The sequence below is a fragment of the Pteronotus mesoamericanus genome, unplaced genomic scaffold (assembly GCF_021234165.1).
Source record: "Pteronotus mesoamericanus isolate MK-2021 breed Mesoamerican mustached bat unplaced genomic scaffold, CSHL_Meso_final contig_22, whole genome shotgun sequence".
NCBI lineage: Eukaryota > Metazoa > Chordata > Mammalia > Chiroptera > Mormoopidae > Pteronotus > Pteronotus mesoamericanus.
The window spans coordinates 3,616,403-3,640,148 of record NW_026555090.1 but is presented as its reverse complement, the minus strand read 5'-3'; the positions used below and the strand labels follow the sequence as shown (position 1 = coordinate 3,640,148).

At 39.2% G+C, this 23,746-nt stretch overlaps 2 protein-coding genes across 4 annotated transcripts in view; one reads left to right on the top strand and one right to left on the bottom strand.

Annotated features, from left to right (window-relative positions):
• Positions 1-701: 701 nt before the first annotated feature.
• ZNF287 (zinc finger protein 287) lies at positions 702-22,629 on the top strand. Of its 2 annotated transcripts, XM_054571200.1 has the most exons (6): positions 702-744; positions 1,461-2,029; positions 2,848-2,948; positions 4,531-4,657; positions 5,106-5,192; positions 20,707-22,629. In XM_054571200.1, the coding sequence occupies exons 2-6, from the start codon at positions 1,627-1,629 to the stop codon at positions 22,275-22,277; spliced, it is 2,289 nt and encodes a 762-aa protein (XP_054427175.1). In that variant the 5' UTR covers positions 702-744; positions 1,461-1,626; the 3' UTR covers positions 22,278-22,629. The 2 variants fall into 2 exon arrangements, with proteins under 2 accessions (XP_054427175.1, XP_054427176.1); XM_054571201.1 differs by lacking the exon at positions 702-744 and having other exon boundaries at positions 1,150-2,029.
• UBB (ubiquitin B) overlaps positions 6,462-23,746 on the bottom strand; it is a 139,877-nt gene continuing 122,592 nt past the window's right edge. For both annotated transcript variants that reach the window (XM_054571206.1, XM_054571205.1), the window contains exon 3: positions 6,462-6,478. The gene's annotated coding sequence lies outside the window, so the exon portion shown is untranslated. The remainder of the gene's footprint in view (positions 6,479-23,746) is intronic.

Here is a 23,746-nt window from a genome sequence, read left to right as displayed (position 1 = left end):
AGCATTTTGTGTTTTTAGCCTCTTACAAACAACATGCTCGTTTCTAATCTGGGAGTCTCAGAATCAGTTTCCTGAAGAGGAAGTCAGAGCCTTTAAGACTGAATGTTTATTTACAGTAAATCCCAAACCAGCACTTCGAGTCTTTTTGCTTTTGGACCTGCATCCTCTCTGCCCACCCTTCCTCCGGGACCTCTAGCACCAGGTTTATTCTGATTAATTAGCGCGGGGCTCCAACCCTCCCCATCCGAATCCTCCCTCCTTCCCCAGCAAAATGCTGGTAGCATCTCAGCCTCCAAAGCCGTCTGCTAGACCTGAGTCTGACCAGGGAATCTTTAAGGTTCCATTCAGAGCCTAGAAGGCGAATGAGCAAGTCACAGTGATAGGGCGGAGGAGGTTGCCATGGCGACAAGCCCAAAGAAAGAGGCGAAGGAGGCCCGGGGAGCAGTTTCCGATTGGCTCAGCGGACGCGCAGCGTTCGCCTCGTGCACATGCGCAGTGGCCCCGAGGCGAGGTCTCGGCGAAGCCGAGGCGCCGTAGGTTCCGGGCCGGGCTTCTCAGTACTGGGCTGGAACGCGCTGTTCCTCGCCGAGATACGTTGTGCTTTCCGGGGAAGGGAAGTGGCGGAGCTAGAGGCTCCTCTGCAGCGCGGGACTGAGCCCGCCACGCAGGCGCCCGCGAACGCGCCCCCGCCGCCATTGTTGCCCGGGGCCTCTCGGCTGCGCGTCCGCCGGGTCCCAGCCGCAGGTAATGATGTCGCGGCGCCGGGGCCGAGTGTCCGCGCGGTCAGGGCCGGAGCCCTAGCCGATCCATGATCCATGCACGGGCGGCCGTGCTCGCGGCCTGCGGGGAGGTGAACGCAGGGGGATTGCTGCTGTGGGGGGTCCAGCCCCAGCACAGCGCGTCGCCTGGCTCCGACTCCCGCTGCCCGCGACTCTCCAGAAGAAGAGGAGTTGGTGGAGACCCGCCGGAAAGGGGAGGCGACGGGAGGCGAGGCCAGCGCACCTGCTGTGCAGGACCTTGTAAACTGTTCGGCTTGGTGACACGACTGGTTGAGGAGGGCTCAGAGCTGGCGCCCGTGGACTGGTGTTAGGGGTTCTTCTGCAGGTCAGGCCTGTTTGAGGTTTTCTTTGGGGATCCTGGCTTCAAATTTATTCTTAAGGAATTCTCTCCTTTAGAAACACTTAAAAGGGCTTCAAATCGTACCAACCTTTTCTACTTCTTTCCAGTCCTGCCCGCTTGTCTCCCCTGCCCTGGGATAGTGAAAAGCTAGGATTGGTTGGCATTCGTATGCAAAGCAGGTAAATGGATGGCCCTTTTATACGTCTAAAGATATAAGGGAAGGAGACCAAGGTAAAATCTGTCTGTGATTGTGCACACTGGATAGTCTGTTTCTGTTTGTGCATATGTATAGCGGAGAGCACCAGGAATTCTTGACTCTGTGGTCTCATCTTGTGTTTCAGGGTTTCCTAACCATCCCTGCAAGTTCTAGGCTCAGAATTTGTAACTAAGGCTGATGGCTCTACCTTGACTCTGATGTGCCCTTGTCATCGTGGCTCTAAGATGAGACTTAAGCAGTTGGCTCACTGCTAGAGAAATAAAGGATATCGCCAGATTGCCTCCGCTGCAATGTCAGCCCCAAGCAAGAGGATGACCAGTTCTTCACGCTCCCAAATCTTTCTAATGTGGAAGCCAGACAAAGCTCAGAGAGGACCCCACAGTGTTGAAAAGGAAACCCTTGCTTCAAGACTCTTGCGTGACACTGAGACTTGTCGACAGAATTTTAGGAATTTTCCGTACCCAGACCTGGCTGGTCCTCGAAAAGCATTGAATCAGCTCCGAGAGCTCTGCCTTAAGTGGCTGAGACCTGAGATTCACTCAAAGGAACAAATCCTGGAGCTGCTGGTGCTGGAGCAATTCCTGACCATCCTGCCTGGGGAGGTTAGGACTTGGGTAAAGTCTCAGTACCCAGGGAGCAGCGAGGAAGTGGTGGCTTTGGTGGAGGATTTGACTCAGATTCTAGAAGATGAAGGTGAGAATTACAGAGCAGAGGGGAGGAATCCTGGGTGTTTACAGAAGACGGCAAGCATATCAGAAAGCAGCCTGTTAGAGCAGTTGGGATAAGGATGGGCAGTGAGTGAGAACAGGCTTAACATGAGCCCCATCCTGTGTGGTATTGCCCTTCAGATTTCTTGGAACCAAATAAACATTATCTACACCTAGAGGAGATGTGTCATAAAACAGTGACTGGACACAACCATTTATCCCCTCGTGAGCCCTCAGGAGATTTACCTGCAGATGTTTGAACCATTCTGCCAACAAATTATTTGCTTTGTGAATTGGAGTCTACAGTAACCTACTTCCAAATAGGTAGAAAAGGGTCCAGAGGACATTTCCTTATTTAGTGAGGACACAGTTCAAAATTTATATCACACGAGGGGTTAGTAGAAAATTATGAATTTGGTACATATACTTAAGTCTCAGAGCAGACTTATTTTTGACGTCTTCACTAATGTCTTAGGATGAATTATTGCCTCTTTCTGCTGATTTTTTTTTTTTTTTAAGAGAGAAGGGAAGGGAGGGAGAAAGACAGGGAGAGAAACATCGATCAGTTGCCTCTCACACACGCCCTGACCAGAAATCAAACCAGCAACATTTCACCCTGCGGGTCAACACCAACCAACTGAGCCACACTGGTTAGGGCTCTGCTCATTTTTTGAAGCAGGGATGCTATGTTTGGTTTCCTTCTCACTTCTCATGTTAAGAAAGTGCAGGCATCTATCTGGTGTTTAGTTCCCTAGGCAATTTAAACAGGACTAATCTCCATCATGGTCTTTTTCTCTTCCGTAGCTGATCCTCAGAACTCTGCCCTTTCCCAAGAGACCCCAGAGGAAGACCTCAAAGGAAGACATGCTTTCCAGGCAGGGTGGCTAAATGATCTGGTGACCAAAGTGAGTTTTAGTGTCTTCTGTGATTTTAAAATGCCTTCATAGAGTGTGGTGACATTTTCTATCCTGGCCCTCTGACTTCAGTGACCCCAAAAGTTCTATCAAAGGCCTAAGCCTCAGTTTTTCTCCTTAAATCACCTGGGCCTGGTAGGGTAGGTGGATGCCCTGTGTAGGAAATGGCATTGCCTTCTCTCACTTTTTGACATTAAGGCAGCAATATCGCATTGAGGTTAAGAGATTGACCTGCACAGCCAGATGGGTACAGGTTTGGTTCCTGGTTCTGCCACTGGACCTGTTTTTTGGGGCAAGATACCTAACCGCTCAGACTGAGTGATTTGACTCTAATAAGTAGAATATTTCTCTTAGATTATGAGGATTAAATATTGTGAGACTTGTTATGCTGGACTACAGTGTGTGATCAATAAGATCACGGTAGGATAAACAATAGTTACTAATACTATTTTTACTCATTACCAAGTAATTAAAGGCCATGGACTAAATATAGTGTTACTTGTGATCATGAGTATGTGTCACTTTAAGGAAGAGTAACTCAGGCCACCACAAGAGAAAGGTTTACTGTAAAAATATACATGGTCTGAAACTGATAACCAATGTAAAATTATTTATGGGTAATACGAATGTTTACCTGAAAAACCTAAGAAAATGAAGAGAAAAAACTGTTGAAACAGTGATAAAAAATTTGAAGTGACTGCTACAGAAAATGGCATACAAAAATTAATCATTTTAACTCTATATAAAAATTAGGTGATAAAATGAGATAAAAAATTCATTCACAGTATTACCTCCCACAAATTTAAGGCAGCTAGGACAAAACGGTATAAATTTTGTAGTACCTTCATGTTTTACATCATTCTATAAGGTATGAAAGAAGTCTCGAATATTGTAAAACCGTCAGTTGTTCATAACTTACAAAATTAATATGATTTCAAAGTCCTGATATAATTTTTTAAAGAAACTTAAAGTTTATTTGAAAACTATGTAAGTGTAATCAAGGAATTTTTTTAACAAAAGGAAGAACAAAGAGGGATACAAAATGTATCTAAAAAAACAGAGGTTCAACAGTAATGGAAAAGAGGCAAGCCTCTGCCTTGCATCAGAGAGCACACAAAACAGCTTAAAATTTCAACTGAGAACACAGCAGATTTATTCTCTTTCTCTTTTTTTGCAGATAGCAGTGGATCTTTATTTATGTATTTTTTTATTGTTCGATTGCAGCTGTCCCAGTGTCCCCCCATCTCTCTCCCCTGCCCTGCTCCCTGCCCCCGCAGCAAAACCATTCCGTTCTGTGTCATCTGTGTTTAAAACCCTTCTTTAAGATAGAGACCCCAATATATGCACTAGTGGCAGGTGAAAACAATAAATTCTATTTTATATTCAAACGTTCCTTTAAGGCCACTCAGGTGTGCTCATCTACACACTGGGTGAAAGTTTTGCCTAGAACACCTTTAGGGCCCCACCAAAGCTCAAGCCTGTGTGATTCTCCCCACCACACACACGCCTGGGGTCAACACTGTCCCCCTCCTGCTAGTTCTTGAACCAAGCTAAGCTATATTTGACATTTTAGGAATCAATGACGTTCAGAGATGTGGCTGTGGATATTACCCAGGAGGACTGGCAGCTAATGCGTCCCGTCCAGAAGGAATTGTACAAAACTGTGACATTACAGAACTATTGGAACATGGTTTCTCTAGGTAAGCATCATTTATACCCACTCCTCCTCCCAGGACATCCACCAGAGTATCTTTTTTATTTTCCCCTCTGTCGTTAAAGGGGCGTTGGGTCTCTGAAGTACTTTGCTAAGAATGGAGTCCAGAGATCAGTTGTGCTCATCCCACTTGGGTGCAAAAGTGGCTGTGTTCTATTCTCTTTTTCCCAAGGGAAAGGTTTCTAAGTGGAAGATCGTTGAAAGCTGGTGCAGCTTCACAGGGCTGCCACCTGATGCTGACCTCTATGCACATACCCGCTGGGGTGCCAGGAAATTTCTACCCTAGCCTGAAAAGGACAAGGACCTAATTAATTAGATCGCATCTATGAACTGTTTTCCTATAAAGGTCTATCCATGTGGATAAGAAGTCCGGTAATAAAATTTGAACTAATGTTTATATTCAGGATAAGACTCATTATATTCCTCCTGAACAGGACTGACAGTATACAGACCCACTGTGATTCCCATATTGGAAGAACCATGGATGGTGATAAAAGAAATCTTAGAAGGCCCTAGTCCAGGTGAGAGAAGAGCTGGCATGCGTAAGTGTGGTGAGATAGATTTTTAAATATGGCCAAGTCACTTTCCACAAAGACATCCCCGTCTGTCAAGAGCCCTCGGCTGTTGGGCATCACTTCCCCACAGAAGCCGTCTGGAGGAAGCGGTTTCCCAGGCATCGTTTTCACACCTTTTCCCTGCGCGTCGCTGCATCTTTCCCCGTGACCCTTGAGTCCCACACCGTGGCGCTCTGAGGCGTTCCTTGTGCCATTGTTCCCTCCCCCTCCATTCAGGCGTGCGTGCATGTGTTCTAACATCTTCAATTTCACACCTTCCTTTTTGAGTTTCTTTTACTTACTGACAAAACCCTGTAGCCCCCTGCCTCTACTCCCCTAACTCATTTCTTTCTTTTTTATTTTCTAATTATTTAAAAAGACAATTTATTCACAAGGCAAAAATTTTCATATATAAAATATCTTTTTAAATTTCATAAAAAGCCAAACAAAGTCTTTCATGTGTGTATCACATTCACCCAGTTCCTACATCTCCCCAACACAGAACCACTGTTAATTTGTTTCTAGTTTATTCTTACAGGTATTTATTTTGTTTGGTTTGCATAGAAAGTCAATATGAAAATATTTGTCTGTGTGTAGCATACTGTGCACAGTTTTGTACTTTGCCCTCATTACTTACAAATATATCTTGGTAAGTGTTCCAAATGAGTATGTAAAGAGTTTGTATCTGCATCAAATTTTGTGTGTCCCGTATTTTACTGAACCTTGTCCCTATTGATGGACTTTTGATGGTTCCCGTTCCTTTCTTCCTTCACAACAACTTTATTTTGAAAGATTTCAAAGCATAAAAGTTGGCAGGAACAGTCCATCGCACACCTATATATTTTTTACCTGGAATCACCAGTTATCCTCATTCAGCCACTTTGGCCGTATCTCTTACATGCGCACACACGGGCTTTGTTTTTGCACTGGACCATTTGAAAATTAGTTGCAGGCATCATGACGTTTCACTCCTGAGTATTTCTCCGTTTATCTTCTGAGAACGTGAACGTCCCCCTGACGTAGGTGCACCACCATTCTCTCCCTCCAAATACTTAACGTGGATACAAGAATGTTACTTTTGTATAGTCACATACTTAGATTTCTCTAACTGTCCCAAAATGTCCTTTACAGATGTTTGTCTCCCGAGTCCAGGATCTAGTCAGGAGTCACATGCTCCACTTGGTTATCCTGTGTCTTGGTCCCTTTGAATCTAGAACTCTTCCCTAGCCTTTTCTTTTTTTTTTTTTTTTTTCCTTTACTTTTACATGATGTTGACATTTTTTGAAGGATCCAGGCCAGGTTTTTTTAAAAAAATGACCCACATTTGCCTGATTATTTCCTCATGATTAGGTTCAGATTAAGCATTTTTGCCAGAAGTACTTCATGCAAGTGTGTACTTTCCATTGCATTCCCTCGGGAGACACGTAATGTGGTTTGTCTCATTATTGATGACCCTCAGTTTGGTTAGGGTGCTGTGTGCCCGATCTCTCCATTTTAGGTGCTTTGCTTAGGTGCTAAGCTAAAGGTGCTTTTTTTTTCTTTCTAATTAGTAAGAATCTGTGGATTGATGCTTAGATGCCACATGACTGCTCTATTCCCTCATAACGTTTTGTTTAAGGTTCTTAACATGTACTGATGATCCTTGCTTTATTACATTGCTGGTTACAAAATGTGATTTTCTAATTCAGCCGTCCCTTCTAAATGATTAATAGCATTCTTCTGTAGAAAATAACTGTCTCTTCTCCCACTCCATTTTTATGTGTATGTATCACTACAGACTAATGGAATTTTAAAAAATTCAATGTGTTATTAGTTCATTCGAGTTTGAGGAGGTTCTATTTTTGATGCTCAATTGTCCCAAATTTGGGCAATATAAGACTTTTTTTAAATGGAGGTATAATTGACATAAAACATTATATTAGTTTCAGGTATACCATATAATAATTTTATATTTGTATACAATCCAAAATTATCATCAATAAATCTAATCACCATCTGTTACAATACATAGTTACAAATTTTTGTGTGTGATGAAAACTTTTTTTTTTTAAGATTTTATATATTTACTTGTAGGGAGAGAGGAAGGGAGGGAGAAAGAAAGGGAGAGAAACAACAATGTGTATTTGCCGCTCATATGCCCCCAGTTCGGATTGTGGCCCACAACCCAGGCATGCGCCCCGACTGGGAATCAAACCCACGACCCTCTGGTTCGCAGGCCAGCACTCAATCCACTGAGCTACACCAGCCAGGACAAAGATGAAGACTTTAAGATTTACTCTCTTAGAAACTTTCAAATATGCATTCTAGTTTTATTAACTGCAGTCACCGTATTGTATGTTACATCCCCAAGGCTTATTGAGTTCATTATTGAAAGTATGTACCTTTTGACTCCTTCACCCATTTCTCCCACCACCACTGCCCACATACCCTGCCCCTTCGGCAACCACCAGTCTGTTCTTCATATCTAGGAGGCTGGCATTTTGTTTTTGTTTTTCTTTGATGTGTTGGTGTTTCTGTCTTGTTTTTTTAGATTCCACATATGAGTGAAATCATACAGTATTTGTCTTTCTCTGTTGTATTTTACTTAGCACGATGCCCTCAAACCCCATCCATGTTGTTGCAAATAACAGGATTCATTTCTTATGGTTGAGGAGTTTTCTGTTAACATCTATACACCACATCTTCTTTATCCAGTCATCCATTGATGGACACTGCCATGAACGTGGGCGTGCATGTATCTTTTTAAATTAGTGGTTTCATTTTTTTCGTGTGTGTGTATCCAGAAATGGAATTGCTGGATCATATGGCAATTCTATTTTTAATTGTTTGCGGACCCTTCATACTGTTTTCCATAGGGGCTGCACCAATTTAAATTCCCACCACCAGTCCACTTCCTTGCCAACACTTGTTATTTCTTGTGTTTTTTATCATAGCCATTATAACATGTATGAGGTAATTATCTCATTGTGGTTTTGAGATGGTTAGTGATGCTGAGTAGATTTTCATGTGCCCATTGACCATCTGTGTTTTCTTTGGAAAAATGTCTATTCAGGTCCTCTGTCCATTTTCTAACTGATTGGTTTCTTTTGTTTTCTTTTTTTTCTTTTAAGTTGTATGAGGTCTTTATATATTTATCAGATACATAGTTTGCAAATATTTTCTCCCATTCTCTGTAAAAAAAAGTAGGTTGCTCTGTCATTTTATTGATGATTTTCTTTGCTGTTCAGAAACTTTTTAGTTTGATTTGGTCCCACTTGTTTATTTTTGCTTCTGTTTCCTTTGCTTTTGAAGTCAAATTCAAAAAATCATTGCCAAGACTGATGCCAAGGAGCTTTCACCTATGTTTTCTTTTCTATTTCTTTTTTTAAAAGATTTTATTTATTTTTAGACAGAGGGGAAGGGACGGAGAAAAAGGGGGAAAGAAGCATCAATGTGGGGTTACCTCTCACACGCCCCCCACTGGGGACCTGACCTGTAACCCAGGCATGTGCCCTGACTGGGAATCGAACCGGTGTTCCTTTGGTTCGCAAGCTGGTGCTCAATCCACTGAGCCACACCAGCCATGGCTCGCCTGTGTTTACTTACAGGAGTTTATTGTTTCCAGTCTTACAGTCGAGTCTTCATTTTGAGTTAATTTTTGTGTATGATGTAAGATAGTGGTCAAGTTTCATTCTTTTGCATATGGTTATCCTGTTTTCCCAGCACCTCTTATTAAAGAGACTGTCTTTTCTGCTTTGTATATTCTTGCCTCCTTTGTTGTACATTAATTGACTAAATATGCATGGGTTTATTTCTGGGTTCTCTAGTCTGTTCTGTTAATCTATGTGTCTTTTTTTTATGCCGTACTGTTTTGATTACTATAGCTTTTTAATATAGATTGAAATCAGGAAGTATGTTGCTTCTAGTATTGTTCTTTCTCGTTTGCTTTGGTTATTTGAGGTCTTCTGTGGTTCCATACAAATTTTAGGATTGTCTTTTCTATTTTTGTAAGAAATGGCATTGGAATTTTGGTAGAGATTGTGTTGAATCTGTAGATTGCTTTGGGTAGTATGGACATTTTAGCAATATTAATTCTTTCAGTCCATGAGCATGGAATATCTTTCCATTTATTCGTGTTGTCTTCAATTTCTTTCAGCAGTGTCTTACAGCTTTTAGTACAAAGGTCTTTTACCTCCTTGGTTAAATTTATTTGTAGGTAATTTATTCATTTGATGCAGTTATAATTGGAATTATTTTCTTAATTTATCTTTCTGATAGCTTGTTGTTAGTGTATAGAAACACAACAGATTTTTGTATACTGATTTTGTATTGACAGTTTTTTGGTGGAGTCATTAGAGTTTTTTATATATAAAATTATGTCAACTACAAATAAGAACAGTTTTATTTCTTCCTCTTCAATTTGGATGCTTTTTATTTATTTTTATTGCCTTATTGCTCTAGTTAGGACTTTTGATACTATGTTGAATAAAAGTGGCAGAGTGGGCATCCCAATTGTGTTCCTGATATTAGAGGAAAAACTGTCAGCTTTTCACCATTGAATATGATGTCAGCCGTTAGCTTGTCTTATATGGTGTGATGAAGTATGTTCCTTCTGTATCCACGTAGTTGAGAGTTTTAATCATAAAAGGATGCTGAATTTTGTCAATGCTTTTTCTGCATCTTCTGAGATGATCATGTGATTTTTATATTTCATTTTGTTAATGTGATGTATCACAATTGATTTGCAGATGTTGAATCATTCTTGAATCCCTGGAGTAAATCCCAATTGATTGTGGTAAATGATCCCTTTAAAGTATTGTTGAATTAGGTTTGCTAATTTTTTGTTGAGGATTTTTGCATCTGTGTTCTTCAGGGATGTTGGCCTGTATTTTTCCTTTCTTGTGGTGTCCTTGTTTGGTTTTGGTATGAAGGTAATTTTGTCCTCGTAAATGTATTTGAAAGCATTTTTGTCCTCTTTAATTTTTTGAAAATCGGTATTGAAACCATCTGTTCTGGACTTTAGTTTCTTGGGAGGTTTTGATTACTGATTTAGTCCCCTTGCTAGTAATCATCTATTCTGATTTTCTCCTTCATGATACAGTCTTGAAATGTTCCAAGGAATGTATTCATTTATTCTATATTGTCCAATTTCTTGACGCATAATTGCTCATAGTAGTCCCTTATGTCCTTTGTATTTCTGTGGTAGTTACAATGTCTCCTCTTTTATTTTTAATTTGATTTATTTGAGCCCTCTTTTTTTTTCTTGGTGAGTCTAACCAGAGGTTTGTCTTTTTTGTGTATTTTTTCAGTGTCTATTTCATTTATTATTACTCTGATCTTTATTTCCTTCCTTCTACTAATGTTGAGCTTTATTCATTCTCTTTTCCTAATTTTTTGAGGTATAAAGTTAGATTGTTTGATATTTTTCTTGTGTGTGTTTTTTTGTGTGTATGGTGTGTAGTACTACGAACTTCCCTCTTATAACTGCTTTTGCTGCCTCCAAGAAATTTTAGTATGTTTTTTGTATGAATGTGGTTTTTGATTTCTCCTTCGATTTCTTTGTTAACCCACTGGCTGTTCACTAGCATGTTGTTTAATCCACACCTAATTGTGATTTTTTTTTTCCAGTTTTCTTCTTGTAATTGGTTTCTAGTCTTATACAATTGTAGTCGAAAAAGATGCTTGATATAATTTTAATTTTCTTAAATTTATTAAGACTTGTTCTGTGGCCTAACATGATCTATCCTGGAGAATGTTTCTTGTGCACTTGAGAAGAATGTGTGTTCTGCATTTGGATGGCATGTAGTGTATATTTCAAGTCCATCTGCTCTAATGTGCTCGTTAAGGCTGATGTTTTCTTGTTCATTTTCTGTCTGGATGATCTATCCATTGATCTAAGTAAGGTATTAACGTCATCTACTATTATTGTATTGCTATCTGTCTCTCCCTTTGGGTCTTCTAATATTTGTGTTACATAGGTGCTCTTTGGTGCATAAATATTTATAAATGTTGTATCTTCTTATTGGATTGATCCCTTTATTGTTAATGTAATGTGCTTCTTTGTCACAGTCTTTATTTTAAAGTATGTTTTGTGTAATACAAGTATAGCTACCCCAGTTTTCTTTTGATTTTCATTTGTATGGAGCATCTTTTCTATCCACTTTCAGTCTGTGGATATATCTGAAGTGAGTCTCTTATAGGCAGCATAGAGATAGGTCTTGGGTTTTTTAATCCATTTAACCATGCTATGTCTTTTGATTGGAGAATTTAGTCCATTTATATTTAAAGTAAATATTGATAGATATGTGTTTATTGCCATTTTGTTCATTGTTTTCTGTTTGTTTTATAGTTCCCTCTGTTCCTTCTTCCTCTTTTTCTTTGTGGTTTGATGACTTCTTTTTTTTAAAGAATGTCTTTTTTAAAAATTGTTATAAATTGACTGTAGAGAGACAAAAGAAGGGAGGGTTGAACAGGGGGAGAGAGAATAATATCACTTTATTGTTCCACTTATTTATGCATTCATTTGTTGCTTCTTGTATTTTGTATGTGCCCTGACCAGAGATCAAACCTACAACATTGGCGTATCGGGATGATGCTCCAACCAAGAGAGCTAGCCGGCCAGGGCTACGTGGTTTGATGATTTTTCATTAGTCTTACGTTTAGATTGCTTTCTCGTTATCTTTGGTTTATTTATCTATTATAGGTTTTTTCCTTTGTGGTTACCATGAGGCTTATACATATAACAACCTATATTTATAACAGTCTATTTTATGTTGATAATTTAAATTTGAACACATTCTAAGACTTCATTTTTATTCCCCTTGATGTTTATGTTATTGATGTCAGATTTACACCTTATTTTGTGTATCCTTTAACTTATAAGTTACAGTTATTTTTACTGTTTTGTCTTTATACTAGCTCTATATGTGATTAACTCACTACCTTTACCATATATTTAACTTTACCAGTGAAATTTATACTTTTATATGTTTTCTTGTTAGTAATTAGTGCCCTATCATTTCAGCTTAAAGAAATCCCTTTGACATTTCTTGTAAGGCTAGTTTAGTGGTGAATTCCTTTAGTTTTTACTTGTCTGGAAAATGCTGAGTAGAGTATTCTTGGTTGGAAGTATTTTCCTTTCAGCATGTTGAATATATAATGCAGGTATATCAGGCCCTTCTCACCTGCAAAGTTTCTGTTGAAAACTCTGCTGATAGCCTTGTGGGGGTTCCCTTATATGTAACAAGTTGATTTTTTTCTTGCTGCTTTTAAGATTATCTTTAACTTTTGATATTTTAATTGTAATGTGTCTTGGTGTGGCTCTCACTGGGCTGGTCTTATTTGTAACTCTCTTGACTTCCTGGATCTGGATATGTTTCCTTCCCTAGATTAGGGAAGTTTTCAGTGGTTATTTCTTCATATAAGCCTTCTGTACCGTTATTTTTCTCTTTTGGGAGTCCTATAATGTGAATGTTATTCTGCATTATATTGTCCCATAAGTATCTTGTTATCTTTACTTTTAAAATTTCTTCCTTTTTGATGCTTTCTTTGGGTGAGCCCCACTGCTCTGACATCAAGATCGCCATTTTTCTCTTCTGCTTCCTCTAGTCGGCCTTGAACCACTGTAGAGTATTTTTCAGTTCGGTTACTTCAGCTCTGTAACTTCTGTTTGGAATTTTCTTATATTTTATATCTTTTTGTTGACAGTCTTAATATGTTCATCCATTTTTCTCCCAAGTTCAGTGAGCACTTTTATGACCAGTTCTTTGAACTGTATAAGGTAAATTACTTATGTCCATTTCATTAAGGTTTTTTCCAGAGGGTTTTTTTTCTTATTCTTTCATTTGGAACATATTTCTTTGTTTCCACATTTTTCATGTTTTTCTGTGTGTGTTTCTATGTATTAGGCAAAACAGTTGCCTCTTCCAGTCTTGAAGGAGTGGCCTCATGTAGAAGATGAATCTTACTGTTCAATCTTACCCTAGTTCTTGGTTGTTTCTTGAATTTTTGTGATTGTCTAAACAGCCTGACTTGTTTTTTTCCTAATTTTTTATTTCTTTTTATTTATAGATTTGAGAGGGAAGGAAGGAGGGACACAGAGAGAAACATCAATTCATTGTTCCACTTATTTATGCATTCATTGGTTAATTCTTTTCTGTGCCCTGACCTGGAATTGAACCCACAACCTTGGCATATCAGGACAATGCTCTAACCAACTAAGCTAACCAGCCGGGGCCCAGCCTGATTTGTTTGTAATAGCTCCAGTCGTTGGCGTGATGCCAAGACCTGTAATGTTCCAGAGGGAGGAATCTCAGTCAACACCTAGTTTCATGATGATTTGACCCTCAGGCAGGTTTTAAAGTATACAAGTATATGCAGTCCTTTGGCATCACAGCTGTAGGTGATCTGGAGGTGTCCCCCATGCAGCAGTTGCAAAAATCAGGGCTCAAGAGGAATGTAGAAGATCCTTCTTGGGAGGAACTGGTGAGCTGTGACAGGCAGCAGGCGAGCACAGAGATGGCCCCCGGCACACGTTCCCTGAGAGCACCTCAGCAGCCTCCATGTGTGGCACACCTGCAGCGTATCTTTCAGGCTAAAGCTCCAGGGCAAGTAAGCAGGCATCTTTCACAGGAAGACTGGAATGATGTTTCTGCTTGTCGTCTGTGCGGTGCCCTGGGGATGGCAGCTTGCCACGAATTGTCCCTCTCATTGTAACAGTCCCATAGGACCCCGGAACACAAGTACCCCTTGCCTCCAGAGCCACGTACGTGAGGGGTGTCCCCTGTGTTGCCACCACCAAAACTGGGGCCAGACATGTAAAAGCTCCCCCCTTGGAGACCCTGGCACTGTGAGCCTGGCGGCGGGGTGGGGGGAGTGAAGGATGAGACCCAGCAGTGCCTCTGTCCCCAGAGAGAATTCCTGCAGGCCCTGCTCCCGCAGCAGATGCTTTAAGATTAGCAAGTTAATTTCCTTCACCTACAGCCTGGGCACTTGTCGAACTGCTGCTCTGTGCGGGGCCTTGGGACAAGTGAGTCTGTGCAGAAGCCCTTCAAGAGCAGTCTCAGTTTGCTGCAGCCCCCCAGGCCTCATGGATTTGAGCTTCATTGGCTTTGAAGCCAACTTGTTTAGGGGGCTGGTCCCAAGAGCTGGGGTGCCTGAGGCGGGTATGAACCCCTTGCTCCTCAGGGAGAAGCTCCAGATTTGTGAGATCCTGCCAGTTGGGCCACCATGCTGTGGGTGGGGTTTTTGGTGAGGCTGTTTCTCATCCTCCTCTTCCCACCTCAGTGCGATCCTCTTCCTTTTTGATGTGAAGCAGCTATTCAGCTAGTTTCCGGGTCTTTTTCAGAAGGAATTGTTGCATTCGTAGCTGTAGATTCAGTGTGTCCATGGAAGCAGGTGAGTTCTGGATCTTCTAACATCACCGTCTTGGACTGCCTCAATGGGAGCTTTTCATACCAAGTCCAGTGACCTTTAGAGATGTCCCCATGGGTCTTTGAGCATTTCTTTGCTTTCTGGCACAAGATATTCTTTAGGCTCACCTTGGGCCTTCCTTAGACCTGGAATTTGCCTAAGGAACCAAGGTTCACTTTAATGGAGAAACATTACTTAGAAACTAGGATCTGGGCAGTAAGTGTGCTCACTGCTGTGGGGTGGCATTGCTTCTAAATCTGTTCAGTGAATAGAGCTGGGAAATACAGGCATGTGCAAAAGTAGGTTTACAGTTGTTCAAATGGAAAAAGGCACACCAAAGTGTGCTTGCGCATAGCAAGTAGTCCACAACAGTGTGTAAAAATGAAGGCTGGCCACTGAGCACTTAACAAGGTTGAACCTAAGTACGCTGTGCCATTGTGAGGTTCTTTTGAGTTGATAAACCTATTGTAGTAATCAGAACCTGCATGTCTGTTTCCAGTGAACAACTGAAGTCTACTTCTGCCAACCCATATGTATTATGTATGTAGTTTCAGACTCCTGAATTTATCCTTCTAACTTTTCCCGTATCCCTCCATTTTGTCTTTCCTTTCCCATGTGATGAATAACCTGGTTCCCAACAACATCAGTATATTCACACATTTGCCGTGTCATATAATGCACACAGAAACGGTTTGAGAATTACATCAATATCAGTACCAATAATAGACTATCTGGGTTCAGAGTTCCTTCAAATTTCCTTTTTGTCCTTAGAATGTATCCCACTAAGGCTATACAGAATACGGGGTTCAGAAGCTACTTGAATTCTTCCTTCTAGTTCTCTTAACATATATAGTTAAGTTTGTTTGATTCTGTGCCCAGTTTTAGTGTTTCCTTGGTTTGTGATTCTTTTTTATTAAATATCTCATTTTTTAGTATGTAAAAACATTAACATGGTTCAAAAGTCAAAACTATGTAGAAAGGGATGCACTCATCTCTTCTGCCCTGTTTCCATTCACTCCATGTAGTTAACCATGTTCATTTGTTTCTGATTTTCTTTTCTTTGTTTCTGTTTGCAGAAGTCATAGATAAAATCACATCTCCTTTTGTATACAAAAGAAGTGCACTTTTGCATTTTGCTTTCCTGTTTTTTAACGCGCCGACTTCTAGTATGTCTACCAATATTGATGCTAGAATACAGCATTAACAGTAAATTAAACAATAGTGACAGACTGTAACATGCTACCTTAGAGTGACTTACTTTACTTTTTTCAACTTTATCTGATTTAAACTTTATCCCTTTTTAAAGTTTATCTGGTCATTGGGTATTTCAAGGGTCACACTAATTGAAAAGCTTGTTCTTCTCATAATTTATGGCTTTATTTGCCTTAGTTGGCAGAGTGACACAAAATATACCTGTAGCACACCAAATGCTTTGGGGAATGTTTTCAGCACCCTCTGAACAATGAGAAAACATTTGTGGCATAGCAGAAATACGCCTGGACTAGAGTCAGGACAGACTTCTGAGCAGCGCCGCCAGTCTGGAAGCACTTCAAGTTGGCTTGCGAGCGTGAGGGTTGGGGCGGGGTGCGGGGGAGCGGTCCTTGAGATTGCTCAGGTGGCATAAATTAGGGCGGGATTGCCACAAGAGGGCGCAGTTTATGGTCATGGAGTTTGAGGGTAAATTTTTCTGCCAGTGAGCGCCAACACTGAAAAAGGCAAATTTCTTTTTCCGTTGTAGAGGTGAGGTTTTTCCGTCTTGTTTTCCAGCCTGTCCTTATACAGAGTATGTAATGACTCCTGTCAGCCTTCCCTCCTTAGGTGAGCCCCGGGCTTTTTCTTCTGCTCCCTGAGCCCCTTGTGCCCTCAAAGGGGAAGCTTAAGGTCATCAACAGGATTAAGGAGCTATCACAAGGAGCCAGGCTGATTTCCTGTCTTGTTTTTTAACTTGAAAACCATCTCTTTTTGCTCTCTTTCCATCTCAGTGATGTATGATAAGTTGAATCTCTGGTTAGGATATCTAATCAGTTATATTTCGGGTAGTAGAAACTGATAGTTCACACATAGAGTCGGAACGTTGATTAGTCTTTGATGGCCATTCCTGTCTCAGAACTTTGACCTAACCATTCTTTGAGGTTCAATTCCAGTCATACCTCTGTCCACCCTCAAAGCCATCCTTGATTACCTGGGTCAACATTGATCTATTCGAGCTATACATACCCTTGTTTCACCCTGTTGACCAACAAATACTGCTTCTAACCAGTTCTTTCTGGTTAGTTATATACACGTATTTAAACCCAGCTTAATTATCTCAATTTCTGAATTTCCAATAAACTGATTGTTTTAAAAATGTATGTTTTATACTTGCAACTTCTTTATGGTCATTATTCAGACTTGTTACTTTATGCTTGTTAATTATAACCTTTTCAGGTATATAAAAGTCTGTCATAGACTGATTCTGATGACATAGAAATTAAACTCAGCTTCTGATACTATCTTATAGTTTGTGTGTGAGTGTATCTCACACACGCATATATACATATTTACCTACACAGTCCATTAACATCCTCATTTTATTTTTTTGTTGGTGGGGGTAGTAACAAATCTGATTTGAAAAAGCTGTTTTTAACTTTCTATAAAAGTAATATAACTACAGTTGTAAACAGCAACAAAAGTCATAGCCAATTTATTGAATATTAGAAAATTTTGATCTCAAACCCTATTTTTATTTTTAAGTATATTTTTTATTGCTTATGCTGTTACACTTGTCCCATTTTTTTCTCCCCATTTTCCCCCTCTACCCTGCACATCCCCTTCCTCCAGTATTCCCCTCCTTAGTTCATGTCCCTGGGTCCTACATGTAAGTTCTTTGGTTTCTCCATTTCCTACACTATTCTTAACCTCCCCCTGCCTCTTTTGTACCTGCCATTTATGCTTCTTATTCCCTGTACCTTTTCCCCCAGCCTCCCCTCACCCCCTCCCAGCTGAAAACCCTCTGTGTGATCTCCATTTCTGTGATTCTGTTCCTGTTCTACTTGTTTGCTTAGTTTGTTTTTGTTTTTTAGGTTCAGTTGTTGATAGTTGTGAGTTTGTTGTCATTTTACTGTTTATATTTTTGATCTTTTTCTTAGATAAGTCCCTTTAACTTTTCCTACAATAAAGTCTTGGCGATGATGAACTCCTTTAACTTGACCTTATCTGGGAAGCACTTTATCTGCCCTTCCATTCTAAATGGTAGCTTTGCTGGATAGAGTATTCTTGGATGTAGGTCCTTGTCTTTCATGACTTTGAATACTTCTTGCCAGCCCCTTCTTGCCTGCAAGGTTTCTTTTGAGAAATCAGCTGATAGTCTTACGGGATTGCCTTTGTAGGTAACTGTCTCCTTTTCTCTTGCTGCTTTTAATATTCTCTCCTTATCTTTAATCTTGGGTAATTTAATTATGATGTGGCTTGGTGTGTTCTTTCTTGGATCCAGCTTCTTTGGGACTCTGAGCTTCCTGGGCTAGAAGATATTTTTTAAACCTATAATCTCATTGTTAGCATTTTGATAATATTTGTCTACGTCTAATGAGTTTTCACACTATATATGATACTGCTTTTTTTCATTTAACATTATTCCTAAGCATTTTCTAATGTCAACTCTGATTTTTTTATTTAAATCAAAGTAATGAAAATAGTTTGTAAATTCAAGCACTATAAGTAAGCCAGATAAAATATATGTCTCCCTCCCCTCACCCATGACTAGAGCCTTCTCCCCTTAGATTATCATTACAGTATGTAATGTGTATATGTGCATATCTATAAGACATTTAGCATATCTTTACACAGGTAGGTTCCTGCTCTACATACTGTTACATACTTCTTTTTTTCACTTAATAATATGTCCTGCACACCTTTTCATATCAATATACATAGACCTACCTAAGAATTTTTATCAATTACCAATATTCCATTATCCCCTATCCTAGCTACTCCTTTATTAATGGATGATTCTATTGAATAATTACATTTGTGGTTACTATACTTTGATCTGCATCTTAGTTTCTGAACTACTCAGTATCATTTTTGCTATATTATAAACTTCATATTTAATTATATTCCCTTAAATAATTCTTAATATTTGCAAGTTATATGTTTCCCACCTGATCTCAAAGGAGAAAGGACCTCTAACTGAAATTTATTTTAAACTATCATAATGGAAACATGATAGGCATCAACAAATACAGGCATACCTCACTTTTGTGCTCCACTGTATTGAGCTTCGCAGATACTGCATTTTCACAAATTGAAGGTAATACCCTCCACCAGCAAAAAGATTACAACCTATTGAAGACTCAGATGATGGTTAGCATTTTTTAACAATAAAGTGTCTTATAAGGTATGTACATTTTTTAGATATCATAAATTGCACGCATAATAGGCTATAATATAAACATAACTGTTATATACACTGAAAAACCAAAAATTCATGTGGCTCACTGCATTGGGAGACTCATTTTATTGCGGTGGTCTGGAGCTGAACCCACAATATCGCCAAGGTTTGCCTGTATATATTTGATTGCTTGGCAGGCAGGTTTGGGGTCAGAGTTTTTTTATTTGTTTGGTGTATGTGTGTGTTTGCTTTCATTTGAGTTCACCTTTTTACAACGAGTTACTGTCTTATTTTACCAATTCAGTTGAGTGGCCACCATAACTAGTCTTGGGCCATTTTCTGAAGGAAGTATAAAAGAATCATAAGTTAGTTCCAGAGTTTGCACATAGGTTAGAAATATAAGAAACACACAAAATTATGAAATAATAATGTAAGGCCAACTTCTGTCATGGACCCATCATTATATTAGTTTGAACCATATAAAACTGCTGGTACTCAGCCATATTGACCTACAAAAAAGACAATTTTAGCCCTGGCTGATGTGGCTCAGTGGGTTGATAGACAGCCTGCAAACCAAAAGTCACTGGTTCGATTCCCAGTCAGGGCACATGGCTGGGTTTTAGGCCAGGTTCCCAGTTGGGGGCATGCAAGAGGCAACCATGTATCTCTCACACATTAATGTTTCTCTCCTTTCCTTTGCCCCTCCCTCCCCCTCTTTCTAAAAAAAAGTAAATCTAAAAAAAAACAAACAATTTTACGTGATTGAGCCCAATCTGCACTTAGGATTCTAAGAAGGAGAGAACATGAGCTTTTCTAATACATGAGGAGGGTAGCAAAAGAGAAGGTATAGAGTCTGGAATTAGCATGGTACCTATAGAAGTTTATGAGGAAATAGTTTTAAGTTAGGTGAATAACTTTGAACTTTAAGTTAAGCTGAATATGAGGTATGCTAGAAGATATAGTAGAATAGAAAAGCCTTGAATATTTGGGGACTGAATGCCAAGTTGGAGGTGTTTGGAACTTTTCTTCTGTCTCTAACTTTTATCCTTTATGCCACTGATCCTCAAACTTTGGTGTGCATCAAAACAACCTGGAGGGCTTGCTGAAAAAGAGATTACCCTGCCTCACTTCCAAACTTTCTGATTCAGTATGTCTGGGTGAAAGGCAATAATTTAACGCGTTCCCAGGTGATAGTGATATGTATGCCACTAGTCTGGTGACTGCGCTTTTGAAAACCATTGGTTTAGGCTATAGGAGACTTACTACGTATATTTAAACTGCATTTAAATATACTATACTAAACACAAAGAACACTCCATGAAATTACTTTTTTGACATTATGTAGGATTGTGCAGAGTAGATTGGGAGGAGTGATGATAACATGCCTGCTTTATGAATGCATTATTAAAATGTAATATAATTATACATAATTACATAATTGAGGTCATCCCAGTTACCCTGCACATTGCTAGCTCTCTCACCTGACCCAGCCTATTGGATTCAGTCTGTGCCCGTGTTGGACAGCAAGGAGCCATTCCTTTTTTGATTTAGTTGTTTGTTTTTCTGCCCTTTCATTCTTTTTTTCCCAAGCTAAGAACCATGTTAGGAGGTTGTCAGAACTGTAACTTTTTAAACATTTTATTCATGTTCATTATTTTACTTCTGTTTTGGCAATTTCCTTTCTTCAAATAGAGAAAACTTTTTATGTTATTTTCATTTCAGGACAGGAAACAGAAGCCCAAGAGGGTAATCCAGTTAAAAACATTCCTAAACTCACAACAGGTGGAACCCAGACCATCAAATTGGAAGAACCAAATGACTATGGTGACAGATTAGAGACTCAAGCACCAGATACCTTCAGGAAAATTCCCTCTGGAGAAAGAAATTTCTGTTTGAAGTCAGTTTTTTCACAAGAAGATGATCCTACAGAAGAGTATCTTAGTAAATATGATATATATGGGAATCATTTTGAAAAGCACTCAAACCTAATTATACAGTTTGATACTGAGTCAGATGATAAAACTTCTATATATAATGAAGGCAAGGTAACCTTCAATCATGTCTCATATGGTATTGTACATAGGAAAATTTATCCTGGAGAGAAGCCTTATAAATGTAATGTGTGTGGGAAAAAGTTTAGGAAATACCCATCCCTCATGAAACACCAAAGTACCCATACCAAAGAGAAATCTTATGAATGTGAAGAATGTGGGAAAGAGTTTAGGCACCTCTCATCCCTTATTGCACATCAGAGAATGCATACTGGAGAAAAACCATACGAGTGCCACCAGTGTGGTAAAGCCTTCAGCCAGAGAGCACACCTTACTATACATCAGAGAATTCATACAGGAGAGAAACCATATAAGTGTGATGACTGCGGGAAAGACTTCAGTCAGCGTGCACACCTTACTATACATCAAAGGACACATACTGGAGAGAAACCATATAAATGCTTGGAATGTGGTAAAACCTTCAGCCACAGTTCATCACTGATTAATCATCAGAGAGTTCATACTGGAGAGAAACCTTACATATGCAATGAGTGTGGGAAAACTTTCAGTCAGAGTACACACCTTCTTCAACATCAAAAAATACATACTGGAAAGAAACCATATAAATGCAATGAGTGTTGGAAAGTATTTAGTCAGAGTACTTACCTTATTCGACATCAGAGAATTCATTCTGGAGAGAAGTGTTATAAGTGTAATGAATGTGGAAAAGCCTTTGCTCATTCCTCAACTCTTATTCAGCATCAAACTACTCACACTGGAGAGAAATCCTACATATGTAAAATATGTGGGAAAGCCTTCAGCCAGAGTGCAAATCTTACTCAACATCATAGAACACATACTGGAGAGAAACCATATAAATGTAGTGTGTGTGGAAAAGCATTCAGCCAGAGTGTACACCTTACTCAACATCAGAGGATTCATAATGGAGAAAAACCCTTTAAATGCAACATATGTGGGAAAGCATATAGGCAGGGTGCAAATCTTACTCAGCATCAAAGGATTCATACCGGAGAGAAACCCTATAAATGTAATGAATGTGGGAAAGCTTTTATTTATTCCTCATCACTTAATCAGCATCAGAGGACTCATACTGGAGAAAGACCTTATAAATGTAATGAATGTGATAAAGATTTTAGCCAGAGAACATGCCTTATTCAACACCAGAGAATTCACACAGGAGAGAAGCCCTATGCATGCCGCATATGTGGTAAAACCTTCACTCAGAGTACAAACCTTATTCAGCATCAGCGTGTTCATACAGGTGCCAAACATCGTAATTAATAGGTGTGGGAGACTGTATTTAGGTGTTACAACTTAATCATTCAAATTTTATTCTGTACTCTTGAGTGTTAACACATTATTCAAAAGAAGTGCAATATGCTTGTATGTTAGATACCACTGAGCAGAAGTATCCATATTCATAATGTGGATATAACCTGTATAAATTTAATGTGAAATTTGAAAAGAAAACTTCATTCACTCCTTAACCTTTATTTGATTTATTCCAGAAAGAAACCCTGTGAAAGTAAGAGTACTCAGAAACCTGTAACTCACCAACTCTTACTGTATTTCAAGTACTATGTGAGGCCTTATGAATTTAACTTGTGAGAGCTTCCATCAAGTAGAGAGTAATCCTGGGGTGATAGAAAAGCTGCTTTCAGGCCTTTACTTCTTCCCAGCTTTGAAGCCTTAAATGTGTAAAGGGTTCCTCCCCTTTTTGACTCTTCCTTTTCGTGTTATGCCATAACTGTCATGAGCCAGCAGGTTTGAGAAAAATTTGAAAGTATCTTAAAGATTTCTGTGTGACCACTGTTTAATTATACTTTGTTTTAAATACTGAAGTATTCAAGGAAGAGAGCCTTGATGAAAGATGATGTTCAGATAGAGAAACTAATGTGTATATAACCCTTAGACATGTACAAATTTAGTGAAACAGGCAAAAGTTAAACAGCCACGCTTAAATTAATCTTTAGAACAGTCTTAGTTTCACTAGGGGGTTTTTCTATTATTTATTTATTTATTTTTATTATATTTTTTTATTGTATTTCTCTAGGTTTTGACATCTGTTATCCTATAGAAAAAAATAAGAATATAGTTTTCATTTTTCTTCACCTGACTCCAAAATATATAACTTAAGGTTCCCCTGTGACTGTTTTACTGTAGAAAGTCCATTTCTTCCATTGAAAAACATGTTTCTTGAGTGCCTACTGTGCTCAGGGCCCAAATTTCCTAACTGATCCTTTCCGGGCTTCCTGTAGTGCTGCAGAAGCTTTCTACACTAATGAAAGATTAAAGTAAGGACATGAGCTTAAGTGTGTCGTGAATGAGAATAAGAAACCTAAAATAGGTTGCCACATTCGACCCTGTATCCTAAGGTAAGGAAGTAATAAAATCACTTAAATAGTGTGAGAAAAAAAGTAATGGAATACAGATATGATTTCAGTGCGGAGAGTGGGTCAGGGAAGAAAATCAAGATGAAGACAGGAAAGGATACATAGGTAACGTAACATGAAATGTTATTGGACTTGGTTTACCTAAAAATAAGAGTAACGGGATACAAAGCAAAATTCATCCTGTTGTCTGCAAGAAGAAACTAAAAAATGAAATGATTTTTAAAGGAATAATCAATCGGTTTTCCTTCATATAGATAAGTAAAATAGGGTAGAGTCTTAAGATATCAGAAAAAAATTCATTGGAAAAAGTATAGGTGCAGGAACTATCATTGGTGCAGTAATCATTAAACAGTAATA

Coding starts and splice junctions, on each gene's coding strand:
- ZNF287 (XM_054571200.1), top strand. CDS start 1,627: ATGTCAGCCCCAAGCAAGAGGATGACCAGTTCTTCACGCTCCCAAATC. Junction 2,030..2,847: donor TCAGATTCTAGAAGATGAAG/GTGAGAATTACA, acceptor TCTCTTCCGTAG/CTGATCCTCAGAACTCTGCC. Junction 5,193..20,706: donor CTTAGAAGGCCCTAGTCCAG/GTGAGAGAAGAG, acceptor TTTTCATTTCAG/GACAGGAAACAGAAGCCCAA.